This window comes from Zosterops lateralis, assembly GCF_965231275.1.
Source record: "Zosterops lateralis genome assembly, chromosome: 22".
NCBI lineage: Eukaryota > Metazoa > Chordata > Aves > Passeriformes > Zosteropidae > Zosterops > Zosterops lateralis.
In genome coordinates, this window is record NC_139782.1 from 6,496,421 (window position 1) to 6,522,400 (window position 25,980).

At 34.8% G+C, this 25,980-nt stretch overlaps 2 protein-coding genes across 2 annotated transcripts; one reads left to right on the plus strand and one right to left on the minus strand.

The window, feature by feature from the left end:
* Window positions 1–1,662: 1,662 nt before the first annotated feature.
* On the minus strand, window positions 1,663–5,691 carry B3GALT6 (beta-1,3-galactosyltransferase 6). The gene has a single exon (XM_083876593.1). It carries the CDS (start codon window positions 5,541–5,543, stop codon window positions 4,542–4,544), a length of 1,002 nt encoding a protein of 333 aa, XP_083732719.1. The 5' UTR covers window positions 5,544–5,691; the 3' UTR covers window positions 1,663–4,541.
* Window positions 5,692–11,325: 5,634 nt separating this feature from the next.
* On the plus strand, window positions 11,326–25,980 carry SDF4 (stromal cell derived factor 4). The gene is made up of 6 exons (XM_083876738.1): window positions 11,326–11,463; window positions 15,138–15,274; window positions 16,209–16,322; window positions 21,089–21,247; window positions 24,061–24,236; window positions 25,758–25,980. The coding sequence occupies exons 1-6, from the start codon at window positions 11,336–11,338 to the stop codon at window positions 25,932–25,934; spliced, it is 891 nt and encodes a 296-aa protein (XP_083732864.1). The 5' UTR covers window positions 11,326–11,335; the 3' UTR covers window positions 25,935–25,980.

Consider the following 25,980-nt stretch of genomic DNA (forward strand, 5'->3'; position numbering starts at 1 on the left):
GGAGTGAGAAATTCCAGGATTTTTCTGAAATTCCTCAATTCCAGCCAGGCCTGGATCCCAAAATCTTTTGGTCCAAAGTTTTGAAGGATAAAATGAGGAACAAAATTATATTTTATCATCTATTTTCACTTAATTCCTTGGAATTTTGGATCCTTATGTGGATCCAGGATTTGGGAATTCTGTCCTTGGAAATGGAGTGAGAAATTCCAGGATTTTTCTGAAATTCCCCAAATCCAGCCAGTCCTGGATCCCAAAATCTTTTGGCTCAAAGTTCTAAGGGATAAAATGAGGAAAAAAATTCCATTTTATCAGTTCTTTCCATTAAATTCCACGTTTTTTCCATGTTTTCCCACTTTTTTCATGTTTTTTTCCATTTTTTCCCACATTTTTCCATGTTTTTTTCTGAGATTTTCCTCAAAATTTGGGTCAGTGTTCAGATTTTCCCTCATTTTTCCCACATATTTTTTATTTCCAAAGGGTTGGAGGGACCTCTAGTGACCGCCTGAGATGGGGCAGGAAAATCGGGAATAAATTCCAAAAATATTGGGAATAAATTGCCAAAAATATTGGGAATAAATTCCAAAAATACTTGGAATAAATTCCAAAAATATTGGGAATAAATTGCCAAAAATGTTGGGAAAAAAAATTCAAAAAAAATTGGGAATAAATTAAAAAAAAAAAAAATTTAAAAAATTGGGAAAAAATTCCAATAAATTTGGAATAAATTTTTAAAAATTGAATAAATTCCAATAAATTGGGAATAAATTCCAAAACTATTGGGAATAAATTTTTTAAAAATTGGGAATAAATAAAAAAACACATTTGGAATAAATAATAATAAAAAAAACTGGGAATAAATTGCCAAAAATATTGGGAATAAATTCCAAAAATATTGGGGAATAAATTACAAAAAAATGGGAATAAATAAAAAAAAATATACTGGGAATAAATTAAATAAAAAAAAATTTGGAATAAATTCCAAAAAATTTGGGAAAAAATCCAAAAAAAAGGGAATAAATTCCAAAAATATTGGGAATATTTTTTTAAAAAAAATTGGGAATAAATTTTTTAAAAATTTGGGATAAATTTAAAAAAGGGAATAAAATAAAAAAATGGGAATAATTTTTTAAAAAATGGGAATAAATTAAAAAATGGGAATGAATAAATAATAAATAAATTGGGAATAAATTAAAAAAAATTGGGAATAAATTCCAAAATATTTGGAATAAATTTAAAAAAAAAAAAAAAAAGGACTGAATTGATTTATTTGGAATTTTCCAGGGGAAAAAGGGGTAAAAATTGGTAAAATAATGAGAAAATTGATGTTTTAATGGGAATAAATTGATTTATTTGGGATTTTCCTGGGATAAAAGGGGTGAAATTGATAAAATAATGAGAAAATTAATGTTTTGATGGGAATAAATGGATTTATTTTTATTTTTCCAGGGGAAAATAAAGACAAGACACCAACAAGAACCAGAAATAAATATATTTATAAATAAATATTCACATTTACAAAGAATTTTATCAGGACACAAACAACATTAATGGACCTTTAAAAAAATTGGAATTTTTGGTCAAACTCCTGGTTTGGAACAAAATATTTTTAATTATTTTGAATATTTTTAATTATTTTGAATATTTTTAATTATTATAAGAATTATAAGAATTGAGTTGTTAAAATAGTTGAAATTTTGGAGGATTTTAAGTGTTTTTTTCAGGCAAAAAATTTGATGTTTTTAAAATTAAAATGAAAATAAATGTTTTAATGTTTATTAATTAATTAAAATAAGAAAATAATAATTTAAAAAAAAATAAAATTGGTCCCTTTTGTTGGAAAACTCCTGGTTTGGAACAGGAAAAATTATTATTATTATTATTATTATTATTATTATTATTACTATTACTATTATTATTATTAATTATTATTAATTATTGTTAAAATAGTTGAATTTTTGCAGAATTTAAAGGTTTTTTTTTTCCAGGGAAAATTTTGATATTTTTAAAATTAAAATAAAATAAAATCTGAAGGTTTAAAATGTTTAATAATTAATTAAAACAAGAAAATAATAATAATAATAATAATAATAATAATTTAATAATAATAATAATTTAAAAAATATTTTCTAATTCCTAAAATATCCTGATTTTTTGCAAAAAAAAGCAAAAAAAAAAAAGGAAATTTGGCACCTGAATTTTTAATTTCATTTTGTCTTTTCCAGCCAAAGTTGGGGAAGGAAATGGGAATTAAAAATAGACCAAAAAAAATCTGGAATTTTGACCTTTTTTTGTGCTTTTTGTCACTTATTTTATATTTTATTTTATTTTTTTATTATTATTATCCCAAGGGACAAAAAGAAGCTTCATTTGAGTCTCATCAGAATCAAAAAAACCTCAAAATTCCTTTAAAAATTTTAATTCCAGTTATTTTTCCTCCCGATTTTTAATTTTTAATTATTTTTTTTCCTACTCTTTGTGTTTTTTCACTTTCAATTCTGGAATTTTGACCTTTTTTGGGGCTTTTTGTAAATTATTATTTTATTTGAGCCTCATCAGAATCAAAAAAACCTCAAAATTCCTTTAAAATTTTTAATTCCAGTTTTCTCTCTCTGATTTTTAATTTTTATTTCCTATTCTTTGTGTTTTGTCACCTTCAATCCTGGAATTTTGACCTTTTTTTTGTGCTTTCTGTCACTTATTTTATTATTTTTTATTTTTATTATTTTACTTTTTATTATTTTATTATTATTTTTTTTAAGTATTTTGAACCATTTCACTGAGGAGCCCCAGGAGGAAAAAGAAGTGACAGAACAAACTGTGCAAAATCCTTTTTTTTTTTTTTTTATAAATAATTAAGGGGATTCTCCCCATGTAACAACAACCAGAATTTAAAATCCTTTTTTGAGCCTTTTTTGAGGAGGATTTTTTTAGTTTGTTTTCAAGGGATTCCAGGGAATTTCAGGGAATTCCATCATCCTTTTTTTAGCCTTTTTTCCCCCAGAGTGGAGGATTTTTTTTTTCTTTTTGAGGTGGTTTCAGGGTATTTCAGGGGATTCCAACATCCTTTTTTGACGCTTCTTTAAGGAAGATTTTTTTCTTTTTCAGGGAATTCCATCATCCTTTTTTGAGCCTTTTTTCCCCCAGAGAGGAGGATTTTTTTTCTTTTTCAAGGGAATTCCAGGGGAATTTCAAGGGGATTTCAGGGGGATTCCATCATCCTTTTTTGAGCCTTCTTTGAGGAAGATTTTTTTTGTTTTCAGAGGATTCCATTATCCTTTTTTAAGGCTTGAGGAGGAACGATTTTTTGTTGTTGTTGTTGTTTTCAAGGGATTCCAGGGGATTTCAGGGCATTCCATCATCCTTTTTTGAGCCTTTTTTTCCCCCAGAGTGGAAGAATTTTTTTCTTTTTGAGGGGATTTCAGGGAATTCCATCATCCTCTTTCGAGCCTTTTCCAACGGGGGATTTTTTTCCTTTTTCAAGGGATTTCAGGGAATTCCATCATCCTTTTTCGACACTTCTTTGAGGAAGATTCTTTTTCTTTTTCAAGGAATCCCATCATCCTTTTTTAAGGCTTTTCCAAGAGAGGACTTTTTTCTTTTTCAGGGGATTCCAGGGGGATTTCAGGGAATCCCATCGTCCTTTTTTAAGGCTTTTCCGAGGTGGGATTTTTTTTGTTTTATTTTCAAGGGATTCCAGGGGAATTTCAGGGGGATTCCAGAGGGATTTCAGGGGATCCCATCATCCTCTTTTGAGCCTTTTCCAACGGGGGACTTTTTTTCCTTTTTCAAGGGACTCCATCATCCTTTTTTGAGCCTTCTCCAAGTCTCAAAACGCTTTTTATTTTCATTTTCAAGGAATGCCGTCCCTCCTGTGGCAGCACTGCGAGGGCGGCACGGCCCAGTCGTACACGTAGGACAACCTGAGCTTCACCTCCTCCCTGCACAACCTCCCCTCCCTCACCAAACTCTGAGATTTCTCCAGCAGGTAAAATCTGATTTTTTAAAACAATTAAACCCCTCATTAACGGGATTCTCCCCATGTAACAACAACAGAGTCCAACATCCTTTTTTGCCGCTTCTTTGAGGGAGGATTTTGTTTTGTTTTCAGGGGATTCCAGGAGATTCCATCATCCTTTTTTGATGCTTCTTTGAGGGTTTTATTTTCTGTTTTCAAGGGATTCCAGGGAATTCCATCACCCTTTTTTAACCCTTCTCCAAAGGAGGATTTTTTTTTTCTTTTTCAGGAGATTCCAAGGGATTTCAGGGAATTCCATCACCCTTTTTTGAGCCTTCTCCAAGAGAGGATTTTTTTTTTTTTCTTTTTCAGGGGATTTCAGGGAATTCCATCATCCTTTTTTGAGCCTTCTCCAAGAGAGGATTTTTTTTTTCTTTTTCAGGGAATTCAATCATCCGTTTTTAAGGCTTCTTTTCCCCAACAGAGCTGTTATTTTTTCTTTCAGGGAATTCCAGGGAAATTCCATCATCCTTTTTTGAGTCTTTTTTCCCCCAGAGAGGAGGATTTTTTTATTTTTCAGGGAATTTCAAGGAATGCCGTCCCTCCTGTGGCAGCACTGCGAGGGCGGCACGGCCCAGTCGTACACGTAGGACAACCTGAGCTTCACCTCCTCCCTGCACAACCTCCCCTCCCTCACCAAACTCTGAGATTTCTCCAGCATGTCCTCGATGCTCTGCTTGTGGCTGACGATGTGTTTATTGCTGCAGCCCCTGGATTTGTATTCGGTGTCAAACCGAGGGTCGTGAACCCTTTTTATCTCCACCGGAGCCAACCAAGCGCCCAGAGACACATCCTCGCTCTGCCACAGCTTCAAATAATCCCTATTTACCCTCAAAAACCTCACTAAATCTGCTGAAATCACGTATCCCCCTCCTAAAGCATAAGGGAGGTAATAATCGCATAAAACCCAAGAGTTTTCTTTCCATTTTCCCCCCGATTTGACCCTCCCGCGGCCGGAGAAGAATCCCCAATAAAGGCGGCGCGGTTCTTTGGTTTGTAATTCCTCCACCAACACGTCTAAACGCACAAAAGTGTCATCGTCGGCTTTGAGGACGAATTTAAAGTCTAAATGCGCGTCCAGCCATGAGTAGGTGGCCAGGAGTTTGGCGGTGAGGTTCTCGTAGGAGTCTCTCAGTTCTGGCAGCAGCAGCAGGTCCCGGTGGCGGTTCTGCTCCAGCTCCAGGTTCCGCAGCTCCTCGGAGCCCAAACCCGCCGTGCCCAGCACGAAGCGGCTCCAGACGGCACCGGGGGGGTTTTGTGGAGCCGCCGCCATCCAAGTGCTGCGGATGATGCTGCGGCGCTCGCTGGATTTGGGGCCGCTCAGCACCACCACGGCCAGCAGGGCAGAGCCCGCAGGGGAGGCGGTGTGGGGATCGCCCCGCTCCGGAGGGATGTGAGGGAGAGCGGGTAAAGGGCGCGGCCCCTCCGAGGTGCATTTGGCCAGGTAAAGCAGGACGGCGGCGCACAGGGAGAGCCCGCCCAGCCCCAGCGCGGAGCGGCGCCGCCTCAGCCGCCGCAGCGCCTGCATGGCCGCCGGGCCGGGAGCGGCGGTACGGCCGCCGGGAGGGGACAAACTTCTGCCCGAACGGCGGTACGGCCGCCGGGAGGGGACAAACTTCCTGCAGGAACGGCGGGAGGGGAAAACTTCCGACGAGAATGGGGGTACGGCCGCCGGGAGGGGACAAACTTCCTGCAGGAACGGCGGGACGGGACAAACTTCCTACGAGAACGGCGGTACGGCCGCCGGGAGGGGACAAATTTCCAAAAGGAGCGGTCACCGCGTTTAGGAAGGAACGGCGGTACGGCCGCCGGGAATTGACAAGTTTCCTGTGGGAGTGCCCATACCATTTAGGTGGGAACAGCGGTACGGCCGCCGTGAGGGAATAAGTTTCTTGAATGAACGGCGGTACGGCCGCTGGAAAGGGACAAGTTTCCTGCGGGAGCGCCTATCCCGTTTAGGTGGGAACGGCTGTACGGCTGTACGGCTGCCGGAATGGACACGTTTCCTGCGGGAACGGCGGTACGGCCGCCGGGAGAGGACACGTTTCCCGCACCGAGGGAAGGGGAGGGAGGAGAGGAGGAGCCCGCGGTGCCTGAGGCGGCCGCCGCCCTCTTGGAGTGGGGCAGGTGAGGGCGAGGAGGAGCCACCTTGGGTTTGGAGCTCAAAGCACATCCAGTGCCACCCCTGGCCACGGGCAGGGACACCTTCCGGTACCCCAGGCTGCTCCAAGCCTCAGTGTCCAACCTTGGACAATTCAGAGATCCAGGGGCAGGGATAACAGGGATTGGCATTTAAGCTCCTTTCCAACCCAAACCACTCCATGACTCAATGAAAACCATTACGCACACACAGTAAAGAAATAGGAGGAGGAGATTCCTCGCGTTAACAACGGAGATAAAGACGGGAACGCGAGGAAACCGCCCCTTTGCCCTTTCGCTGCCGGAAATAGGGGCTGCCCTCAGCTAAGATGGCGGCTGCCATTACTCAAAATGGCGGCTGCCCTCACCTAAGGTTGTGGGTGCCCTTATCTAAAATGGCGGCTGCCCTAACCTAAGATGGCGGCTGCCATTACTCTAAATGGCGGCCGCCCTCACCTAAGACTGTGGGTGCCCTTATCTAAAATGGCGGCTGCCCTCACCTAAGATGGCGGCTGCCATTACTCAAGATGGCGGCCGCCCTCACTCAAGCTTGGCGCCTGCCCTTATCTAAGATGACGGGGGCGCGGCGCAGTGACAAAACTTCCGTCTCCTCCCCGTTCCTTCCTCCGCCCTGGCAACGCCGGGGCTCCGTCAAAGCGCCGTGAGGGGCCGCGGGTGCTCAGGGGCGGCCGGGCCCGGGCTGAGCCTCCCCGCGGCCGTCACGGGGCTCGGGGGTAGCGTCCACTCCGTCCCTGCCGGATCTCGGTGAGTGCGGGGATGGCGGGGGGTTCTGAGGGATCTGAGGGCTCTGAAGGTTCTGAGGGTTTTGAATGTTCTCAGAGCTTTGAAGGCTCTGAAGGCTCTAAAGGTTCTGAGGGGTTTGGGGGCTCTGAAGGTTCTGAGGGGGTTGGGGGTTCTGAGGGCTCTGAAGGTTTTGATGGTTTTGAGAGTTCTGAAAGCTCTGGAGGTTCTGAGGGCTCTAAAGGTTCTGAGGGCTCCGAGGGGTTTGGGGGCTTGGAAGGTTCTGACGGCTCTGAAAACTCTGAAAGTTCTGAGGACTGAGGGGTTTGGGGGCTCCGAGGGTTGTGAAGGTTCTGAGGGCTCTGAAAGCTCTGAAGGTTTTGAGGGATCTGAAGATTTTGAGGGTTTTGAGTGCTCTGAAGGTTTTGAGGGTTCCGAGGGCTCTGAAAGGTCTCAAGGTTCTGAGGGCTCTGTGGACTCTGAAGGTTGTGGGGGGTTCTGAAGGCTCTGAAAGCTCTGAAGGTTCTGAGGGCTCTGAGGCCTCTGAAGGTTCTGAGGGCTCTGAGGCCTCTGAAGGTTCTGAGGGATCTGAGGCCTCTGAAGGTTCTGAGGGATCTGAGGCCTCTGAAGGTTCTGAGGGCTCTGAGGCCTCTGAAGGTTCTGAGGGATCTGAGGCCTCTGAAGGTTCTGAGGGTTCCAAGGGATATGAAAGGTCTGAGGAGTTTGGGGGCTCTGAGGGGTTTGGGGGCACTGAGGGCTCTGGAGGTTCTGAAGGCTCTGAGGGGTTTGAGGGCTCTGAAAGCTCCAATGGCTCTGAGGGCTCTGAAGGTTCTGAGGGGTTTGGGGGCTCTGAAGGTTCTGAGGGTTTTGAAGGTTTTGAGGGTTCTGAGGGCTCTGAAAACTCTGGAAATTCTGGGGGCTCTGAAGGGTTTGAGGGCTCTGAAGAGTTTGGGGACTCCGAGAGCTCTGAAAGTTCTGAGGGCTTTGAGGGCTCTGAGGACTCTGAAGGTTCTGGGGGGTTCTGAGGGCTCTGAAAGCTCTGAAGGTTCTGAAAACTCTGAAGGTTCTGAGGGCTCTGAGGACTCTGAGGGTTTTGAGAGCTCTGAAAACTCTGAAGGTTCTGAGGGCTCTGAGGGCTCTGAGGGGTTTGGGTTCCTTCCCGTGCTCTCAATTGAATTTGGAATTTTATTTTATTTTATTTTTATTTTCGCCCTGGAACTGTGCAGGATGATGATCCCTGTGAGTCACTTCCAGGGCAGGATATTGTGATTTTTATGGCTCAGTGACAGCTCTTTCCTGCCAGTTCCCAGCAAGGCTTTCCCTCTCTAAAAACACCTTTATATTTTACTAAAGACTATTTTTGTGGCTTTTTTTTGCATTTTTAGGGATGTTCCTGTCCCAAGTTCTCTGCAGGCTGAAGACTGAAGTGTTAATTCAATATATTTATTATTTAACAGGGTTTTTTAATGTCTGATTAAAAAAAACTTCTATATTTTTGTGTAGGTTCCTCTGAATTTATTGTTGTATTTGTGTATATATATATATACATTTTAATATACATGTAAATATATATTTTATATGCGTATAAATGTTTATTTATAAAATATATATACATGTATTTATATTTATATAAGTAATTTATATTTTGAATAAGTTATTCTCATTTTTAGGCCTTCATTAATGATGTCTTCTTATATAAAAATACGTATATTGTATTTTAATATATATTATTATATATTATGTATTATTTATATATATATATAAATAAGTATATATATATAAATATAAATATATACATATATATAAAAATAAGTATATTATATGTGTATATATACGTATGTTTATATATTTATAAAGAAATAATTAATTTTGTTTTTAGGTTATTTTTAAAATTTTTAGATGTTCATTAATGACCTCTTGCCTCAGAGTTTATCTATATATAAGTATTTATATATATAAATAATTAATATTGTGTATAGGCTGTTTTAATTCTTCAATTTAAATATAATGATTTTAAAATTTTAATACAATTTTATAATTTTAATTTTTAGACCTTCATCAATGACCTCTTGCTTCAGAGTTTATATATATAAATAAGTAATTTATAAGTCATATATATAAATGTATATAAATAACTCATTGAGCTTGTTTATGGGTTATTTTAAAATTTTTTAGACCTTCATTAATGACCTCCTGCCTCAAGTTTATGTATATAAATAAGTCATATGTTTATATGTATATAAATAAATAATTTATCATTTTTATAGGTTATTTTAAAATTTTTAGACGTTTATTAATGACCTCTTACTTCAGAGTTTATAAATACATACATATATTTATATATATAAACAAGTCATTGATATCGTGTATAGGTAATATTAATTTTAAAATTTCACTATAATTATTTTTATTTTTAATACAATTTTATAATTTTTAGATGTTCCTTAGCGACCTCTTGCCTCAGAGTTTACGTGTTTACACGCTTCTATTTATATAAACAGACCATTAATATTATATATAGGTTATTTTAATTTTTAAATTTCACTATAAGGATTTTTATTTTTAACACAACTTTATAATTTTATGATTTTTACATTTTCATTAATGACCTTTTGCCTCAGAGTTTATGTATATAAATAAGTCATTTATAAATCATATATTTATATATATAAATAAATAATTTTTCACGTTTATAGGTTATTTTTAAAATTTTTAGACCTTCATTAATGACCTCTTACTTCAGAGTTTATAAATATATACATATATTTATATATATAAACAAGTCATTGATATCATGTATAGGTAATACTAATTTTAAAATTTCACTATAATTATTTTTATTTTTAATACAATTTTATAATTTTTAGATGTTCCTTAGCGACCTCTTGCCTCAGAGTTTACGTGTTTACACGTTTCTATTTATATAAACATACCATTAATATTATATATAGGTTATTTTAATTTTTAAATTTCACTATAATGATTTTTATTTTTAACACAGCTTTATAATTTTATGATTTTTACATCTTCATTAATGACCTCTTGCCTCAGAGTTTATATATTTACATATATTTATATATATAAACAAGTCATTGATATCGTGTATAGGTAATACTAATTTTAAAATTTCATTATAATTATTTTTATTTTTAATACAATTTTATAATTTTTAGATGTTCCTTAGTGACCTCTTGCCTCAGACTTTACGTGTTTACACGTTTCTATTTATATAAACATACCATTAATATTTATTTTATATTAAAATAAGGTTATTTTAATTTTATATTTTTTATTAAAAAAGGTTATTTTAATTTTTAAATTTCACTATAACGATTTCTATTTTAAACACAATTCTATAATTATTATTATAAATTTATCAATGAGTTTTCAACTCATTTTTCCTCTTTTTTTTTCTTCCCTTCCAGACCACTCCACTTGCAACGACTCCAACCATCACCAACCAAAAACCCAAAAACCCGCAACTAAAAAAATATATAAAAAATATATAAAAAAATGCTTTCCAAACCACCTTTTTGCACTTTAACCTTTATTTCCCTCCTGGTGATGGAGATTTTGGGGCGCCCAGCCAACCACTCTGCCCTAAAGGGGAACGAGGAGCAGGAGCTGCTGCCGCCCGACCACCTCAACGGCGTCAAGATGGAGCTGGACGGGCACCTCAACAGGGATTTCCACCACGAGGTGTTCCTGGGGAAGGACAGGGACGAGTTTGAGGAGGATTCGGAGCCCAGGAGGAACAGGAGGAAACTCATGGTTATATTTGAGAAGTGAGTGGAGGGGGGAAAATAAATAATTGGGGATTTTATGGTTTTGAAATTGGGGATGTTCGTGTTTTGAAATGGCGGTTTTTGAGGCTCCGAAATTGGGATTTTTGGTGTTTCGAAATTGGGATTTTAAGGTTCCAAAATTGGGATTTTTGAGGTTCCGAAATTAGGGATTTTAGTGTTCCGAAATTGGGATTTTTGAGGTTCAGAAATTGGGGTTTTTGGTGTTTCGAAATTGGGATTTTTAGTGTTTAGAAATTGGGGATTTTTAATGTTTGGAAATGGGGTTTTTTGAGGTTCCGAAATTGGGATTTTTAATATTCCAAAATTGGGGATTTTAGTGTTTCTAAATTGGGGTTTTAAGGTTTCAGAATTAGGGATTTTAAGATTTCGAAATTGGGATTTTTAATATTCCGAAATTGGGATTTTTGAGGTTCCGAAATTGGGATTTTTGAGGTTCCGAAATTGGGATTTTTAGTGTTTCAGAATTGGGATTTTTGGTGTTTCAAATTTGGGATTTTTAGTCTTTCAAAATTGGGGTTTTAAGATTCCAAAATTGGAGTTTTTGGTGTTTAGAAATTGGGGATTTTTAATGTTTGGAAATTGGGATTTTGGTGTTTTGAAATTGGGGATTTTGAGGTTCCTCAACGGCGTCAAGATGGAGCTGGACGGGCACCTCAACAGGGATTTCCACCACGAGGTGTTCCTGGGGAAGGACAGGGACGAGTTTGAGGAGGATTCGGAGCCCAGGAGGAACAGGAGGAAACTCATGGTTATATTTGAGAAGTGAGTGGAGGGGGGAAAATAAATAATTGGGGATTTTATGGTTTTGAAATTGGGGATGTTCGTGTTTTGAAATGGCGGTTTTTGAGGCTCCGAAATTGGGATTTTTGGTGTTTCGAAATTGGGATTTTAAGGTTCCAAAATTGGGATTTTTGAGGTTCCGAAATTAGGGATTTTAGTGTTCCGAAATTGGGGATTTTGGTGTTTCAAAATTGGGATTCTTGAGATTCCGAAATTGGGGATTTTAGTGTTTCAGAGTTGGGGATTTTAGTGTTTCAGAATTGGGAATTTTCATCTTTCGAAATTGGGATTTTAAGGTTTCGAAATTGGGATTCTAAGGTTTCAAAATTGGGAGTTTTAGTGTTTTGAAATCGGGATTTTTGGTATTCCAAAATTGGGGATTTTGGTTTTTAGAAATTGGGGATTTTTAATGTTTGGAAATTGGGATTTTTGAGGTTCCGAAATTGGGATTTTTAATATTCCGAAATTGGGGATTTTGGTGTTTCAAATTTGGGGATTTTTGTGTTTTGAAATTGGGATTTTTGATGTTTCAAAATGGGATTTTTAGTGTTACAAAATTGGGTTTTTTCATATTCCGAAATTGGGGATTTTGGTGTTTAGAAATTGAGGATTTTGAGGTTTCAAAATTGGGGATTTTAGTGGTTAAAACTGGAGTGTTTCATATGAATAAAAATCTAAGATTTAAAATATTTAAAAATATAAAAAATATAATAAAATATTAAAATATATTTTAAAATAAAAATAAAATATTAAGAATAAAAATAAATCTATAGAAATATAAAATTTATAAAATATATAAAATATAAAAATATAGAAAGTATATTTAAAACATAATAATAAAAATCTGGGGATAATTTCACATTCCAACAATTGAGGAATCCCCAGGAAGGAACAGAAAATTCCTCACAATTTAAGACAAAAAACCCCAACAAAACATAAAAATAAAAAGAGAATTTTTTCCATTTATGGCTTATTTTTAAAAATTAATTAATTTCTTTACTCGCTGTAAAAAAAATAAATTTTTATTTGGTGACATTCAAATATTTTCTTTTAATTAAATCCTTTTTTTTTCTTAGTTTTGTCTCAGCATTTTCAGCCACCAGGGGGCAGAATTTGCTTAATTTGCATTTTTTAATTAAATCAACTCCAATAATTTGCATTTTTTAATTAAATCAGCCTTTCAGAGGTTTTTCACTGAAATTGGGGTTTTATCCATCAAAAAAATTCAATTTTCTTTAAAAAATCCAAATTTTTCCTGACTCCAAAATCCCCATTTTGCTTTAAATCAACAATAAATTAATTTTTTTTCCTTTTTTTCCCCTGTAAATTCCTAAAATTCAGTGTCAGGCAGGTCTTGGTGTCATAAAAATGTGGAAAAAATGAAATAAATTGAATTTTTCACACCATTTTCATGACTAAAATATAAAATTCAGGTGAAAAATTGATCAAAAAAGAAGAATTTTAAAAGAAAAAAACGCCAAAATTTCAAAAAATCAATGAAAAAACCTCTTTATTTTATTTTGATTTTTGCCCCAAATTTCATTTTTTGGGGTTTTTTTTTGCATTTTGGGGGGTTCTTTGCCTTTTTTTTTTTTTTTTTTTTTTTTTAATTTTTTTGCATTTTTTTGCATTTTTTTAAATTTTTTTAAAATTTTTTTTGCATTTTTGGGTTTGGTTTTGGGGTGGTTTTTTTGCATTTTTGGAAGGTTTTTTGGCAATTTTTGGGAGGTTTTTTTTTGCATTTTGGGGGGTTTTTTGCATTTTTTTTTTAATTTTTTTTTAATTTTTTTTGCATTTTGGGGGTGGTTTTTTTCCATTTTTGGGTGGTTTTTTTTTTGCATTTTTGGGGGTTTTTTTGCATTTTTTGGTGGGGTTTTTTTGCATTTTTGGGGGTTTTTTCCTCATTTTTGGGGTTTTTTTATTCTTTGGGGTTTTTTGCATTTTGGGGGTTTTTTTCCATTTTTTTGGAATTTTTTTTGCTTTTTTTTGCTCTTTTTTTTGGATTTTTTTGCATTTTGGGGTTTTTTTGCATTTTTTGGTGTTTTTTTTCCACTTTGATTTGACATTTGAAAGGCAAACGAGTCGTGGAATAATTTGAGTTTCAATCACAACAAACCCAGAGATAACAAAGGGCAAAACCCACCAGGGGATTTTTAATTCTCTTTTTTTTTAATTAGTTTTACTTTTGTAATTAAACAAACTGTGGGTTGGAGGAGCTGAAAATAGAATTTGAATAAATAACAGAATTAAATCTGATTTTTTAGTGATATTTTGAATTATTTTGAATTATAAAAGTGGGTTTGATATTGTTTAAATAGAATTTGAAATAATAACAGAATTAAATCTGATTTTTTAGTGATATTTTCAATTATAAAAATGGGTTTGATATTTTTTAAATAGAATTTGAATAAATAACAGAAATTAATCTGATTTTAGTGATATTTTGAATTATTTTGAATTATAAAAGTGGGTTTGATATTGTTTAAATAGAATTTGAAATAATAACAGAATTAAATCTGATTTTTTAGTGATATTTTCAATTATAAAAGTGGGTTTGATATTTTTTAAATAGAATTTGAAATAATAACAATTTAATCTGATTTTTTAGTGATATTTTCAATTATAAAGTGGGTTTGAGGTGCTGAAAATAGAATTTTTCTCTCTTAAACCCTAAACTTTAAATTTTATTTATTTTTCCTTTTTTAGGATGAACATAAACAACAAAATATCATTTTTTCTATTAATTTTGGCCAAATAAATCAACTTAAAACCCAAAAAACCCCCAAATTTTCCCTCAAACTCTTAAAATTTAAATTTATTTATTTTTCCTTTTTAAGGGTGGATAAAAACAACAAAATATCATTTTTTCTATTAATTTTTACCAAATAAACCAACTTAAAACCCCAAAATAGACCAAATTTTTCCCTCTTAAACCCTAAAATTTAAATTTATTTATTTTTCCTTTTTAGGATGAACATAAACAACAAAGTATCATTTTTTCTATTAATTTTTACCAAATAAACCAACTTAAAACCCCAAAAATAAACCAAATTTTTCCCTCAAACTCTAAAATTTAAATTTAAATTTAAAATTTATTTATTTTTCCTTTTTAGGGTGGATAAAAACAATAAAGTATCTTTTTTTCCTGTTGATTTTTTACCAAATAAACCAATTTAAAACCCAAAAAAACCCCAATTTTTCCCTCTTAAACCCTAAAATTTAAATTTATTTATTTTTCCTTTTTAGGATGAACATAAACAACAAAATATCATTTTTTCTATTAATTTTGGCCAAATAAACCAACTTAAAACCCAAAAAAACCCCAAATTTTTCCCTCTTAAACCCTAAAATTTAAATTTATTTATTTTTCCTTTTTAAGGATGGATAAAAACAACAAAATATCATTTTTTCTATTAATTTTTACCAAATAAACCAACTTAAAACCCAAAAAACCCCCAAATTTTTCCCTCTTAAACCCTAAAATTTAAATTTATTTATTTTTCCTTATTAAGGATGAACATAAACAACAAAATATCATTTTTTCAATTAATTTTTACCAAATAAACCAACTTAAAACCCCAAAAATTGACCAAATTTTTCCCTCAAACTCTAAAATTTAAATTTAAATTTAAATTTAATTTATTTTTTCTCTTCAGGGTGGACACAAACAAAGACAAACAAATCAGTGCCAAGGAAATGCAACGTTGGATTCTGGAGAAAACAGACGAGCATTTCCAGGAGGCCGTGCAGGAAAATAAAATCCATTTCCGGGCTGTGGACCCCGATGGCGACGGTAAAAATCACATTTTTTACCTCCAAAAAAATCACTTTTTAAATCAATTCTGGGAGGAAATTATAAAATTTAGGTTGGGAGTCAAAAATTTTGATTTTTGGGGGGAAAATGTAGAAAAAAAATGGAATAAATTGAATTTTTCGCACAATTTTTATGGCTAAAAAAACCCAAAAATTAATCAAATTACTTTTTTTTTTGTCATATTTAAAATTCAGTGTCAGGCAGGTCTTGGTGTGATAAAAATGAAGAAAAAAATTGAAATAAATTGAATTTTTCACACAATTTTTATGGTTAAAACATCCAAAAAAGGACCAGATTTTGTCATTCCTAAAATTCAGTGTCAGGCAGGTCTTGGTGTCATAAAAATGAAGAAAAAATTGAAATAAATTGAATTTTTCACACATTTTTTATGGTTAAAATACCCAAAAATGGACCAGATTTTATCACTCCTAAAATTCAGTGTCATAAAAATTTTTATGTCATAAAAATATAGGAAAAAAATGAAATAAATTGAATTTTTCACTCAATTTTTATGGTTAAAACACCCAAAAAAGGACCAGATTTTGTCATTCCTAAAATTCAGTGTCAGGCAGGTCTTTGTGTCGTAAAAATATAGAAAAAAAATGAAATAAATTGAATTTTTCACACAATTTTCATGACTAAAAAACCCAAAATGACTCAGATTTTATCACTCCTAAAATTCAGTGTCATAAAAATTTTTATGTCATAAAAAATATAGAAAAAAAATGAAATAAATTGAATTTTTCACACAATTTTCATGGTTAAAACACCCAAAAAATGCCTCCAATTTTCTAAATTCTAAAACTCAATGTAAGATTTTCATTCTGGACTAAAAAAACCATAAAATTTAATTTATTTTGAATGAATTTTAATCAAAAATTGCTCATTTTTTTTGAATTATTTTCCCTCCCAGGTCACGTTTCATGGGACGAATATAAAATCAAGTTTTTGGGCAGCAAAGGCTTCGATGAGAAGGAAATTGCTGAGAAAATTAAAAATAATGAAGAGTTGAAAATTGATGAGGAAAGTAAGTAAAAAACACCAAAATTTTGCTTTTTTTTTTAATATAAAATTTGCTTTAAAATCACTTTTTTTAAAAGGGATTTTTGTGGTTTTTTTCTTAGAAAAATTTAAAATTAAATTAAAAATGGAAAATTGAAATTTAAACTTGAAAATTGAAATTTAAAGTTGAAAATTGAAATGTAAAATTGAAATTTAAAGTTGAAATTTGAAATTGAAACTTGAAATTTAAACTTGAAAATTGAAAATTAAAAATTTGAAATTGAAATTTGAAATTGAAATTCGAAACTTCAAATTAAAACTTCAAATTAAAACTTCAAATTAAAAACTTAAATTTAACTTTGAAATTAAAAATTGAAATTAGAATTTTACCTTGAAATTGAAAGTTAAAAATTAAAATTTAAAAGTAAAATTTAAAGTTAAAAATTGAAAGTTAAAATTAAAATTAGAATTTTAACTTAAAATTGAAAGTTAAAAATTAAAATTTAAAAGTAAAGTTTAAATTAAAGTTAAAAATTTAAAGTTTAAAATTAAAATTAGATTTTTAACTTGAAATTGAAAGTTGAAAATTAAAATTTAAAATTGGAATTTAAAAGTAAAGTTAAAAATTTAAATTTAAAATTTAAAATCTAAAAATTAAAATTTAGCTTTAAAATTCAATATTAAAATTTCAATTTTAACATTAAAATTAATATTTAAAATTTCAAATTTAAATTCAAAATTAAAAACTCCAAGACACAAATCCCACGTTGTTCCTGACCAAAATTTGCCACAAAAATGCCAATTTTTAACAAGAAATTTCCTTCAAAAATATTTGAAATTTCTTCTAAAATCAGCCCAAAAATTGAAATTAAAAGACACAAATCCTCCTTTCATCCTGACCCAAATCTGCCATAAAAATACCAATTTTTAACAAGAATTTCCTACAAAAATAATTTAAATTTTCTTTAAAATCCCCCAAAAAATTGACATTAAATCCTCGATTCATCCTGACCCAAATTTGCCATAAAAATGCCAATTTTTAACAAGAATTTCCTTCAAAATAATTGAAATTTCTTCTAAAATTACCCAAAAAATTGACATTAAATCCTCCATTCATCCTCACCCAAATCTGCCACGAAAATGCCAATTTTTAACAAGAATTTCCTTCAAAAATAATTGAAATTTCTTCTAAAATCACCCCAAAAATTGAAATTAAAAGACACAAATCCTCCTTTCATCCTGACCCAAATCTACCACAAAAATGCCAATTTTTAACAGAAATTTCCTTCAAAAATAATTGAAATTTTCTCCAAAATCACCTCAAAAATTGACATCAGACCCTTCATTCATCCTGACCCAAATCTGCCATAAAAATTATAATTTTTAACAAGAATTTCCTTCAAAAATAATTTAAATTTCCTCTAAAATCCCCCCAAAAATTGACGTCAGACCCTCCTTTCATCCTGACCCAAATCTGCCATAAAAATTATAATTTTTAACTAAAATCTCCTTTAAAAAAAATTAAATTTTCTTTAAAATCAGCCCAAAATTTGAAGTCAGATCCTCCATTCATCTTTAACAGATTCTCCCTTGAAAATTGTAATTTTTAACAGAATCTCCTTCAAAAATAATTGAAATTTCTTCTAAAATCACCCCAAAAATTGAAATTAAAAGACACAAATCCTCCTTTCATCCTGACCCAAAATCTGCCATAAAAATTGTAATTTTTAACAGAAATCTCCTTTAAAATAAATTTAAATTTCCTCTAAAATCATCCTAAAAATTGAAATTAAAAGACACAAATCCTCCTTTCATCCTGACCCAAATTTGCCATAAAAATTATAATTTTTAACAGAAATTTCCTTCAAAAATAATTGAAATTTTCTTTAAAATCCCCCCAAAAATTGAAGTCAGATCCTTCATTCCTCCTGACCCAAATCTGCCATAAAAATTATAATTTTTAACAAGAATTTCCTTCAAAAATAAATTGAAATTTCTTCTAAAATCACCCCAAAAATTGAAATTAAAAGACACAAATCCTCCTTTCATCCTGACCCAAATTTGCCATAAAAATACCAATTTTTAACAAGAATTTCCTTCAAAAATAATTTAAATTTCCTTTAATATCATCCTAAAAATTGACGTCAGATCCTCAATTCCTCTTGACCCAAATTTGCTACGAAAATACCAATTTTTATCAGAAATCTCCTTTAAAAAACATTAAATTTTCTTTAAAATCCCCCCAAAAATTGACGTCAAATCCTCGATTTCTCCTGCCCCAAATCTACCAAGAAAATACCAAATTTTCACCGAAATCTCCTTTAAAAAAACCCTTTAAATTTCCTGTAAAATCCCCTTTACACCTTTTCCTTTCCCTGCAGGGCTGAGTCATTTCCCCATCGCTCGAGTGACATTTTCCAGTTTAAAAAAAAAAACCACTTAAAATGCAAATTTCAACCAGAATAATAATTTAAAAAAAAAATTAGAATAAAATGTGCAGGGAAATCACCTGGGGGAACCTCAGAGTTGCTGAGTCAAAACTTTGATTTTTTTCTACCTGAAACATCAAAAAATCTTCTGGAGAAAAATCAAATTATTCATTTTCCACTTCCTGAGGCTTTTTTTAGGGTTTTTTTTTTTCTCCTCCTTTGTCAAAATGATTTTTAAATTTGAATTAAAAAGGGATTTTAGTGCTGATTTTTGTGTTTATACGCCCCAAATTCAGGTTTTTCTTGGAGCAAAAATATGGAATATTGTGATAAATAATAATGTGATCATTAAGTAATATTAATAAAATAATGTGATAAATAATAATTTTTAAAATATGGAATATTGTGATAAATAATAATGTGATAGTTAAATAATATAAATATATTATTGATAGATAATATGATAAATAATATTGTGATCAATAATATTTTTAAAAATACGGAATATTGTGATAAACAAATCCCTGCAGGGTTTAGGATTGAAATAAAAATAATTTATTAAACAACTGAGAGCTCGAAATAAAGGGAGTGGGACAAATTAAATCCTAAAAAAATCGATTGGGACAAATTTTAAAGATGGATTGGGACAAATCTTAGAAATGGATTGGGACAAACCTTAAAAAAAGAATTGGGACAAGTCTTAAAAATATATTGGGACAAACCTTAGAAATGGGTTGGGACAAGCCTTAAAAATGAATTGGGACAAATCCTAAGAATAGATTGGAACAAACCTTAAAAATGGACAAATCTTAAAAATATATTGGGACAAATGTTAAAAAGGGATTGGGACAAACCTTAAAAATGGATTGGGACAAATGTTAAAAAGGGATTGGGATAAACCTTAAAAAGGGATTGGGACAAACCTTAAAAATGGATCGGGACAAGTTTTAAAAAGTGATTGTGCCAAATCTTAAAAATGGATTGTGCCAAATCCTAAAATGGATTGGGACAAACCTTAGAAATGGATTGAGACAAACCTTAGAAATTTAGGACAAAACTTAAAAATTGATCAGGACAAATCTTAAAAATGGATTGGGACAAACCTTAAAAATCGATTAGGACAAACTTCACAAAGGGATTATGCCAAACCCTCAGAAATGGATTAGGACAAAACTTAAAAATTGATTGGGACAAACCTTAGAAAGGGATTGGGACAAATTTTAAAAAGCGATTGTGCCAAATCTTAAAAAGGGATCGGGACAAACCTTAGAAATGGATTGGGACAAACCTTAAAAATGGACAAATCTTAAAAACAGATTGGGACAAATGTTAAAAATGGATTGGGATAAACGTTAAAAATGGATTGTACCAAATCTTAAAACTTTAGGACAAAACTTAGAAATGGGTTGGGACAAACCTTAGAAAGGGATTGGGATGAACCTTAAAAATGGACAAATCTTAAAAAGGGATTGGGACAAGTTTTAAAAGGCGATTGTGCCAAATCTTAAAAACGGATTGGGACAAATCCTAAAAATTGATTGGGACAAATCTTAAAAATGGATTGGGATAAATGTTAAAAAAGGATTGAGACAAGTCTTAAAAATGGATTGGGACAAACCTTAGAAATGGATTGGGACAAACCTGAAAAAAGGATTGGGACAAATCCTAAAAAAGGATCGGGACAAACCTTAAAAATGGACAAATCTTAAAAACAGATTGGGACAAATGTTAAAAACGGATTGGGACAAACCTTAAAAATTAATTGGGACAAATCTTAAAAATGGATTAGGACAAAACTTAAAAATTGATCGGGACAAATCTTAAAAATGGATTGGGACAAACCCAAAAAAGGGGATTGGGACAAAATCTTAAAAATGGATTGTTCCAAATCTTAAAAATAGATTGGGACAAAACTTAAAAATGGATTGGGACAAACCTTAGAAATGGGTTGGGACAAAACTTAAAAATGGGTTGGGACAAACCTTAGAAATGGGTTGGGACAAACCTTAAAAAGGGATTGGGATAAACCTTAAAAAGGGATTGGGATAAACCTTAAAAAAGGATTGGGATAAACCTTAAAAAGGGATTGGGATAAACCTTAAAAAGGGATTGGGACAAATCTTAAAAAGGGATTGGGACAAACCTTAGAAAGGGCTTGGGACAAACGTTAAAAAGGATCGGGACAAATTTTAAAAAGCCATTGGGACAAACCTTAAAAACAGATCGGAACAAACCTTAAAAAACATATTGGGACAAAAATAGATTGTGACAAAGGTTCAAAATGCTTTGGGCCAAATTTTCCAAAGGGATTGTACCAATTCCACTCTGGGAATGACCCTGGTGTCCCGTGGTGCCGTTGCAGCGCAGGAGGTGCTGGACAACCTGAAGGATCGCTGGTACCAGGCCGACAACCCGCCCCCCGACCTGCTGCTCAGCGAGCAGGAGTTCCTGTCCTTCCTGCACCCCGAGCACAGCCGCGGCATGCTGCACTTCATGGTGCAGGAGATCATCAGGGATTTGGGTAAAAAAAGGGATTTTTGGGAATTTTTTCTATTTTTATGTGGGTTTTGGGAGGGAATACCCTGCAGGAGTTCCTGTCCTTCCTGCACCCCGAGCACAGCCGCGGCATGCTGCACTTCATGGTGCAGGAGATCATCAGGGACCTGGGTAAAACAGATTTTTTAAGTGAAAAATGCAAGTTTTTGGTGTAAAATTTGGAATTTTGGGGGGTTTTTTGTGTGTCGTGAAATTCAGTTTCAGTTCTGGGTCTTAATTTTGGGAATTGTGTCCGTTCATTCCCGGTTTTATGTGGGTGCTGCACTTCATGGTGCAGGAGATCATCAGGGACCTGGGTAAAACAGAAATTCCCATTTTTATTTGGATTTTGGGAGAGGTTGTCGTGAAAAAATCTGATTTTATGAGTGAAAAACGCAAGTTTTTGGTGTAATATTTGGAATTTTTTGGGGTTTTTTTTGTGTGTCGCAAAATTTAAGTTCTGGGTTTTAAGTTGGGAATTGTATCAATGGAGTCCCGTTTTTTATATAAATTTTGGGAGGGGTTTTTGTGAGAAAATCTGATTTTTTGAGGGAAATACGCAAGTTTTTGGCGTAAATTTTGGAATTTCGTGGGGTTTTTTGTGCATCGCGAAATTCAGTTTCTGGATTTGAAGTTGGGAATTATTTCTATGGATTCCCATTTTTTTACGTGGATTTTGGGGGAGGTTTTCATGAAATAATCTGATTTTATGAGCGAAAACCGCAAGTTTTTGGTGTAAATATTGGATTTTTTGGGGGGGTTTTTGTGCATGGCGAAAATCAAGTTATTAAGTTATTAAGAAAATTAAGTTCTGGGTTTTAATTTTGGGAATTGTGTCCATGGGTTCCCATATTTTATGTGGGTTTTGGGAGGATTTTGCATGGAATAGCCTGGTGGAGTTCCTGTCCTTCCTGCACCCCGAGCACAGCCGCGGCTGCTGCACTTCATGGTGCAGGAGATCATCAGGGATTTGGGTAAAACAGGGATTTTTGGGAATTTTTTCTATTTTTATGTGGGTTTTGGGAGGGGTTTTCGTGAAAAAATCTGATTTTTTGAGTGAAAAATGCAAGGTTTTGGTGTAAAATTTGGAAATTTTGGGGGTTTTTTTTGTGTGTCGCAAAATTTAAGTTCTGGGTTTTAAATTGGGAATTGTATCCATGGAGTCTCATTTTTTTATGTGGATTTTGGAAGGGGTTTTCGTGAAATAATCTGATTTTTTGAGCGAAAACCGCAAGTTTTTGGTGTAAATATTGGAGTTTTTGGGGGGGTTTTATGTGTTGTGAAATTCAATTTCTGGATTTGAAGTTGGGAATTATTTATATGGATTCCTATTTTTATGTGGATATTAGGAGGTTTTTGTGAAAAAATCTGATTTTTTGAGCGAAAACCGCAAGTTTTTGGTGTAAATATTGGAGGTTTTTGGGGGGGTTTTATGCATCACGAAATTGAATTTGTGGATTTTAAGTTGGGAATTATTTCCGTTTTTTATGTGGCTATTGGGAGGGGTTGTTTTGAAAAAAACTGATTTTATGAGTGAAAAACACAAGTTTTTGGTGTAAAATTTGGAATTTTGGGGGGTTTTTTATGCATTGCGAATTTCAATTTCCGGATTTGAAGTTGAGAATTGTTTCTATGGATTCCCATTTCCTGCACTTCATGGTGCAGGAGATCATCAGGGACCTGGGTAAAACAGGGGGTTTGGGGAGTTTTTTGTGTGTATTCCAATTTTTATTTGGATGTTGGGAGGGGATTTCATGAAAAAATCTGATTTTATGAGTGAAAACTGGAACTTTTTGGTGTAAATATTGGATTTTTTGGAGGTTTTTGTGCGTTGCAAAATTCAATTTAAGTTCTGGGTCTTAATTTTGGGAATTGTGTCCATGGATTCTTCTATTTTATGTGGATTTTTTGCAGAAATCAACACCAAATCCCTGTTTTTGAGAAATCCAACCCCCTTTCCCCCTGTATTTTCCCCCCAGACCAGGACGGGGACAAGAAGCTGACGGTGTCCGAGTTCATCTCCCACCCCAAAACCCCTTTCCCCTGTATTTTCCCCCAGACCAGGACGGGGACAAGAAGCTGACGGTGTCTGAGTTCATCTCCCACCCCAAAAACTCCTCAAAACCCCTTTCCCCTGTATTTTCCCCCCAGACCAGGACAGGGACAAGAAGCTGACGGTGTCCGAGTTCATCTCCCACCCCAAAAACTCCTCCAACCCCTTTTCCCCTGTATTTTCCCCCCAGACCAGGATGAGGACAAGAAGCTGATGGTGTCTGAGTTCATCTCCCTCCCCAAAAACTTCCTCAAAACCCCTTTTCCCCTCTATTTCCCCTCTATTTCCCCCCAGACCAGGACGGGGACAAGAAGATTTTTCCCCCTAGACCAGGACAGGGACAAGAAGCTGACGGTGTCTGAGTTCATCTCCCTCCCCTCAAACCCCTTTCCCTGTATTTTCCCCCCAGACCAGGATGAGGACAAGAAGCTGACGGTGTCCGAGTTCATCTCCCACCCCAAAAACTCCTCAAAACCCCTTTCCCCTGTATTTTCTCCCCCAGACCAGGACGGGGACAAGAAGCTGATGGTGTCTGAGTTCATCTCCCACCCCTAAAACCCCTTTCCCCTGTATTTCCCCCAGACCAGGACGGAGACAAGAAGCTGACGGTGTCTGAGTTCATCTCCCTCCCCTAAAACCCCTTTCCCTGTATTTTCCCCCCAGACCAGGATGAGGACAAGAAGCTGATGGTGTCCGAGTTCATCTCCCACCCCTAAAACCCCTTTCCCCTGTATTTTCTCCCCCAGACCAGGATGGAGACAAGAAGCTGACGGTGTCCGAGTTCATCTCCCTGCCCGTGGGCACCGTGGAGAACCAGCAGGGCCAGGACATCGATGACGATTGGGTCAGGGACCGGAGGAGGGAGTTCCAGGACGTCATCGACGCCAACCGCGACGGCATCGTCACCATGGAGGAGCTCGAGGTCAGGTCCTCGTCCTGAAAATGCTCAAAAAGTTATTTGTAGATCAAGTTTTAAGAGTGTTTTGTTAAAAAAATGGAATTTTTAAAATTTCGATTTAATTTGGATTTCATGTTAATTTAATTTGGATTTCACGGTGCTTTAATCTGAATTTCGCGTTAGTTTTAGGGAAATATTTTTCCAGGATTTTTTTCAGGAATTCCCACCCATTGAGGGCTGAAATTTGAGGGGAGGATTTTTAGGGAAATCACCCAGAGCTCAGGATATTTTTCCATGGATTTTTTTCAGATTTTTAGGGGAACCTCCTGAGCTCAGGACATTTTTCCAGGATTTTTTTTTTCCCAGGAATTCCCATCCACTGAGGGCTGGGACATGAGGTGAGGATTTTTAGGGAAATATTTTTCCATGGATTTATTTTTCCCACGAATCCCCATCCACTGAGGGCTGAGATTTTTTTTTTTAGCGAATCTCCCAGAGCTCAGGATACTTTTCCATGGATTTTTTTCACATTTTTAGAGGAATCTCCTGAGCTCAGGATATTTTTTCAGGATTTTTTTCAGGATTCCCATCCCCTGAGGACTGAGATAGGAGGTGACGATTTTTAGGAAAATATTTTTCCAGGATTTTTTTTTTCAGGAATCCCCATCCACTGAGGGCTGGGATTTTTTTTTAGGGAATCTCCTGAGCTCAGGACATTTTTCCTGGATTTTTCAGAATATTTTTCCAGGATTTTTTTCAGGAATCTCCATCCACTGAGGGCTGGATTTGACAAGACGATTTTTAGGGAAATCACCCAAAGCTCAGGACATTTTTCCACGATCTTTCACGATATTTTTCCAGAATTTTTTTCCAGGAATCCCTATCCACTGAGGGCCGGGAAATGAGCTGAGTATTTTTATGGAAATATTTTTCCATGGATTTATTTTTCCCAGGAATTCCCATCCACTGAGGGCTGGGATCTGAGATGAGGATTTTTAGGGAAATATTTTTCCATGGATTTATTTTTCCCATGAATCCCCATCCACTGAGGGCTGAGATTTTTTTTTTTAGCGAATCTCCCAGAGCTCAGGATATTTTTCCATGGATTTTTTTCACATTTTTAGGGGAATCTCCTGAGCTCAGGATATTTTTTCAGGATTTTTTTCAGGATTCCCATCCCCTGAGGGCTGAGATAGGAGGTGACGATTTTTAGGAAAATATTTTTCCAGGATTTTTTTTTTCAGGAATCCCCATCCACTGAGGGCTGGGATTTTTTTTTAGGGAATCTCCTGAGCTCAGGATATTTTTCCTGGATTTTTCAGAATATTTTTCCAGGATTTTTTTCAGGAATCTCCATCCACTGAGGGCTGGATTTGACAAGACGATTTTTAGGGAAATCACCCAAAGCTCAGGACATTTTTCCACGATCTTTCACGATATTTTTCCAGAATTTTTTTCCAGGAATCCTCACCCACTGAGTGCTGTGATCTGAGCTGAGTATTTTTATGGAAATATTTTTCCCTGGATCTATTTTTCCCCATGTAGGAATACATGGACCCCATGAACGAGCACAACGCCCTGAACGAGGCGCGGCAAATGATCGCCGTGGCCGACGAGAACCAGAACCACCACCTGGAGCTGGAGGAGATCCTCAAATACAGCGAGTATTTCACAGGCAGCAAACTCATGGATTACGCCAGGAACGTCCACGAGGAATTCTGAGCTTTTTTTGTTGTTTTGGTTTTTTTCCCAGAACTTTTTTGAGCCC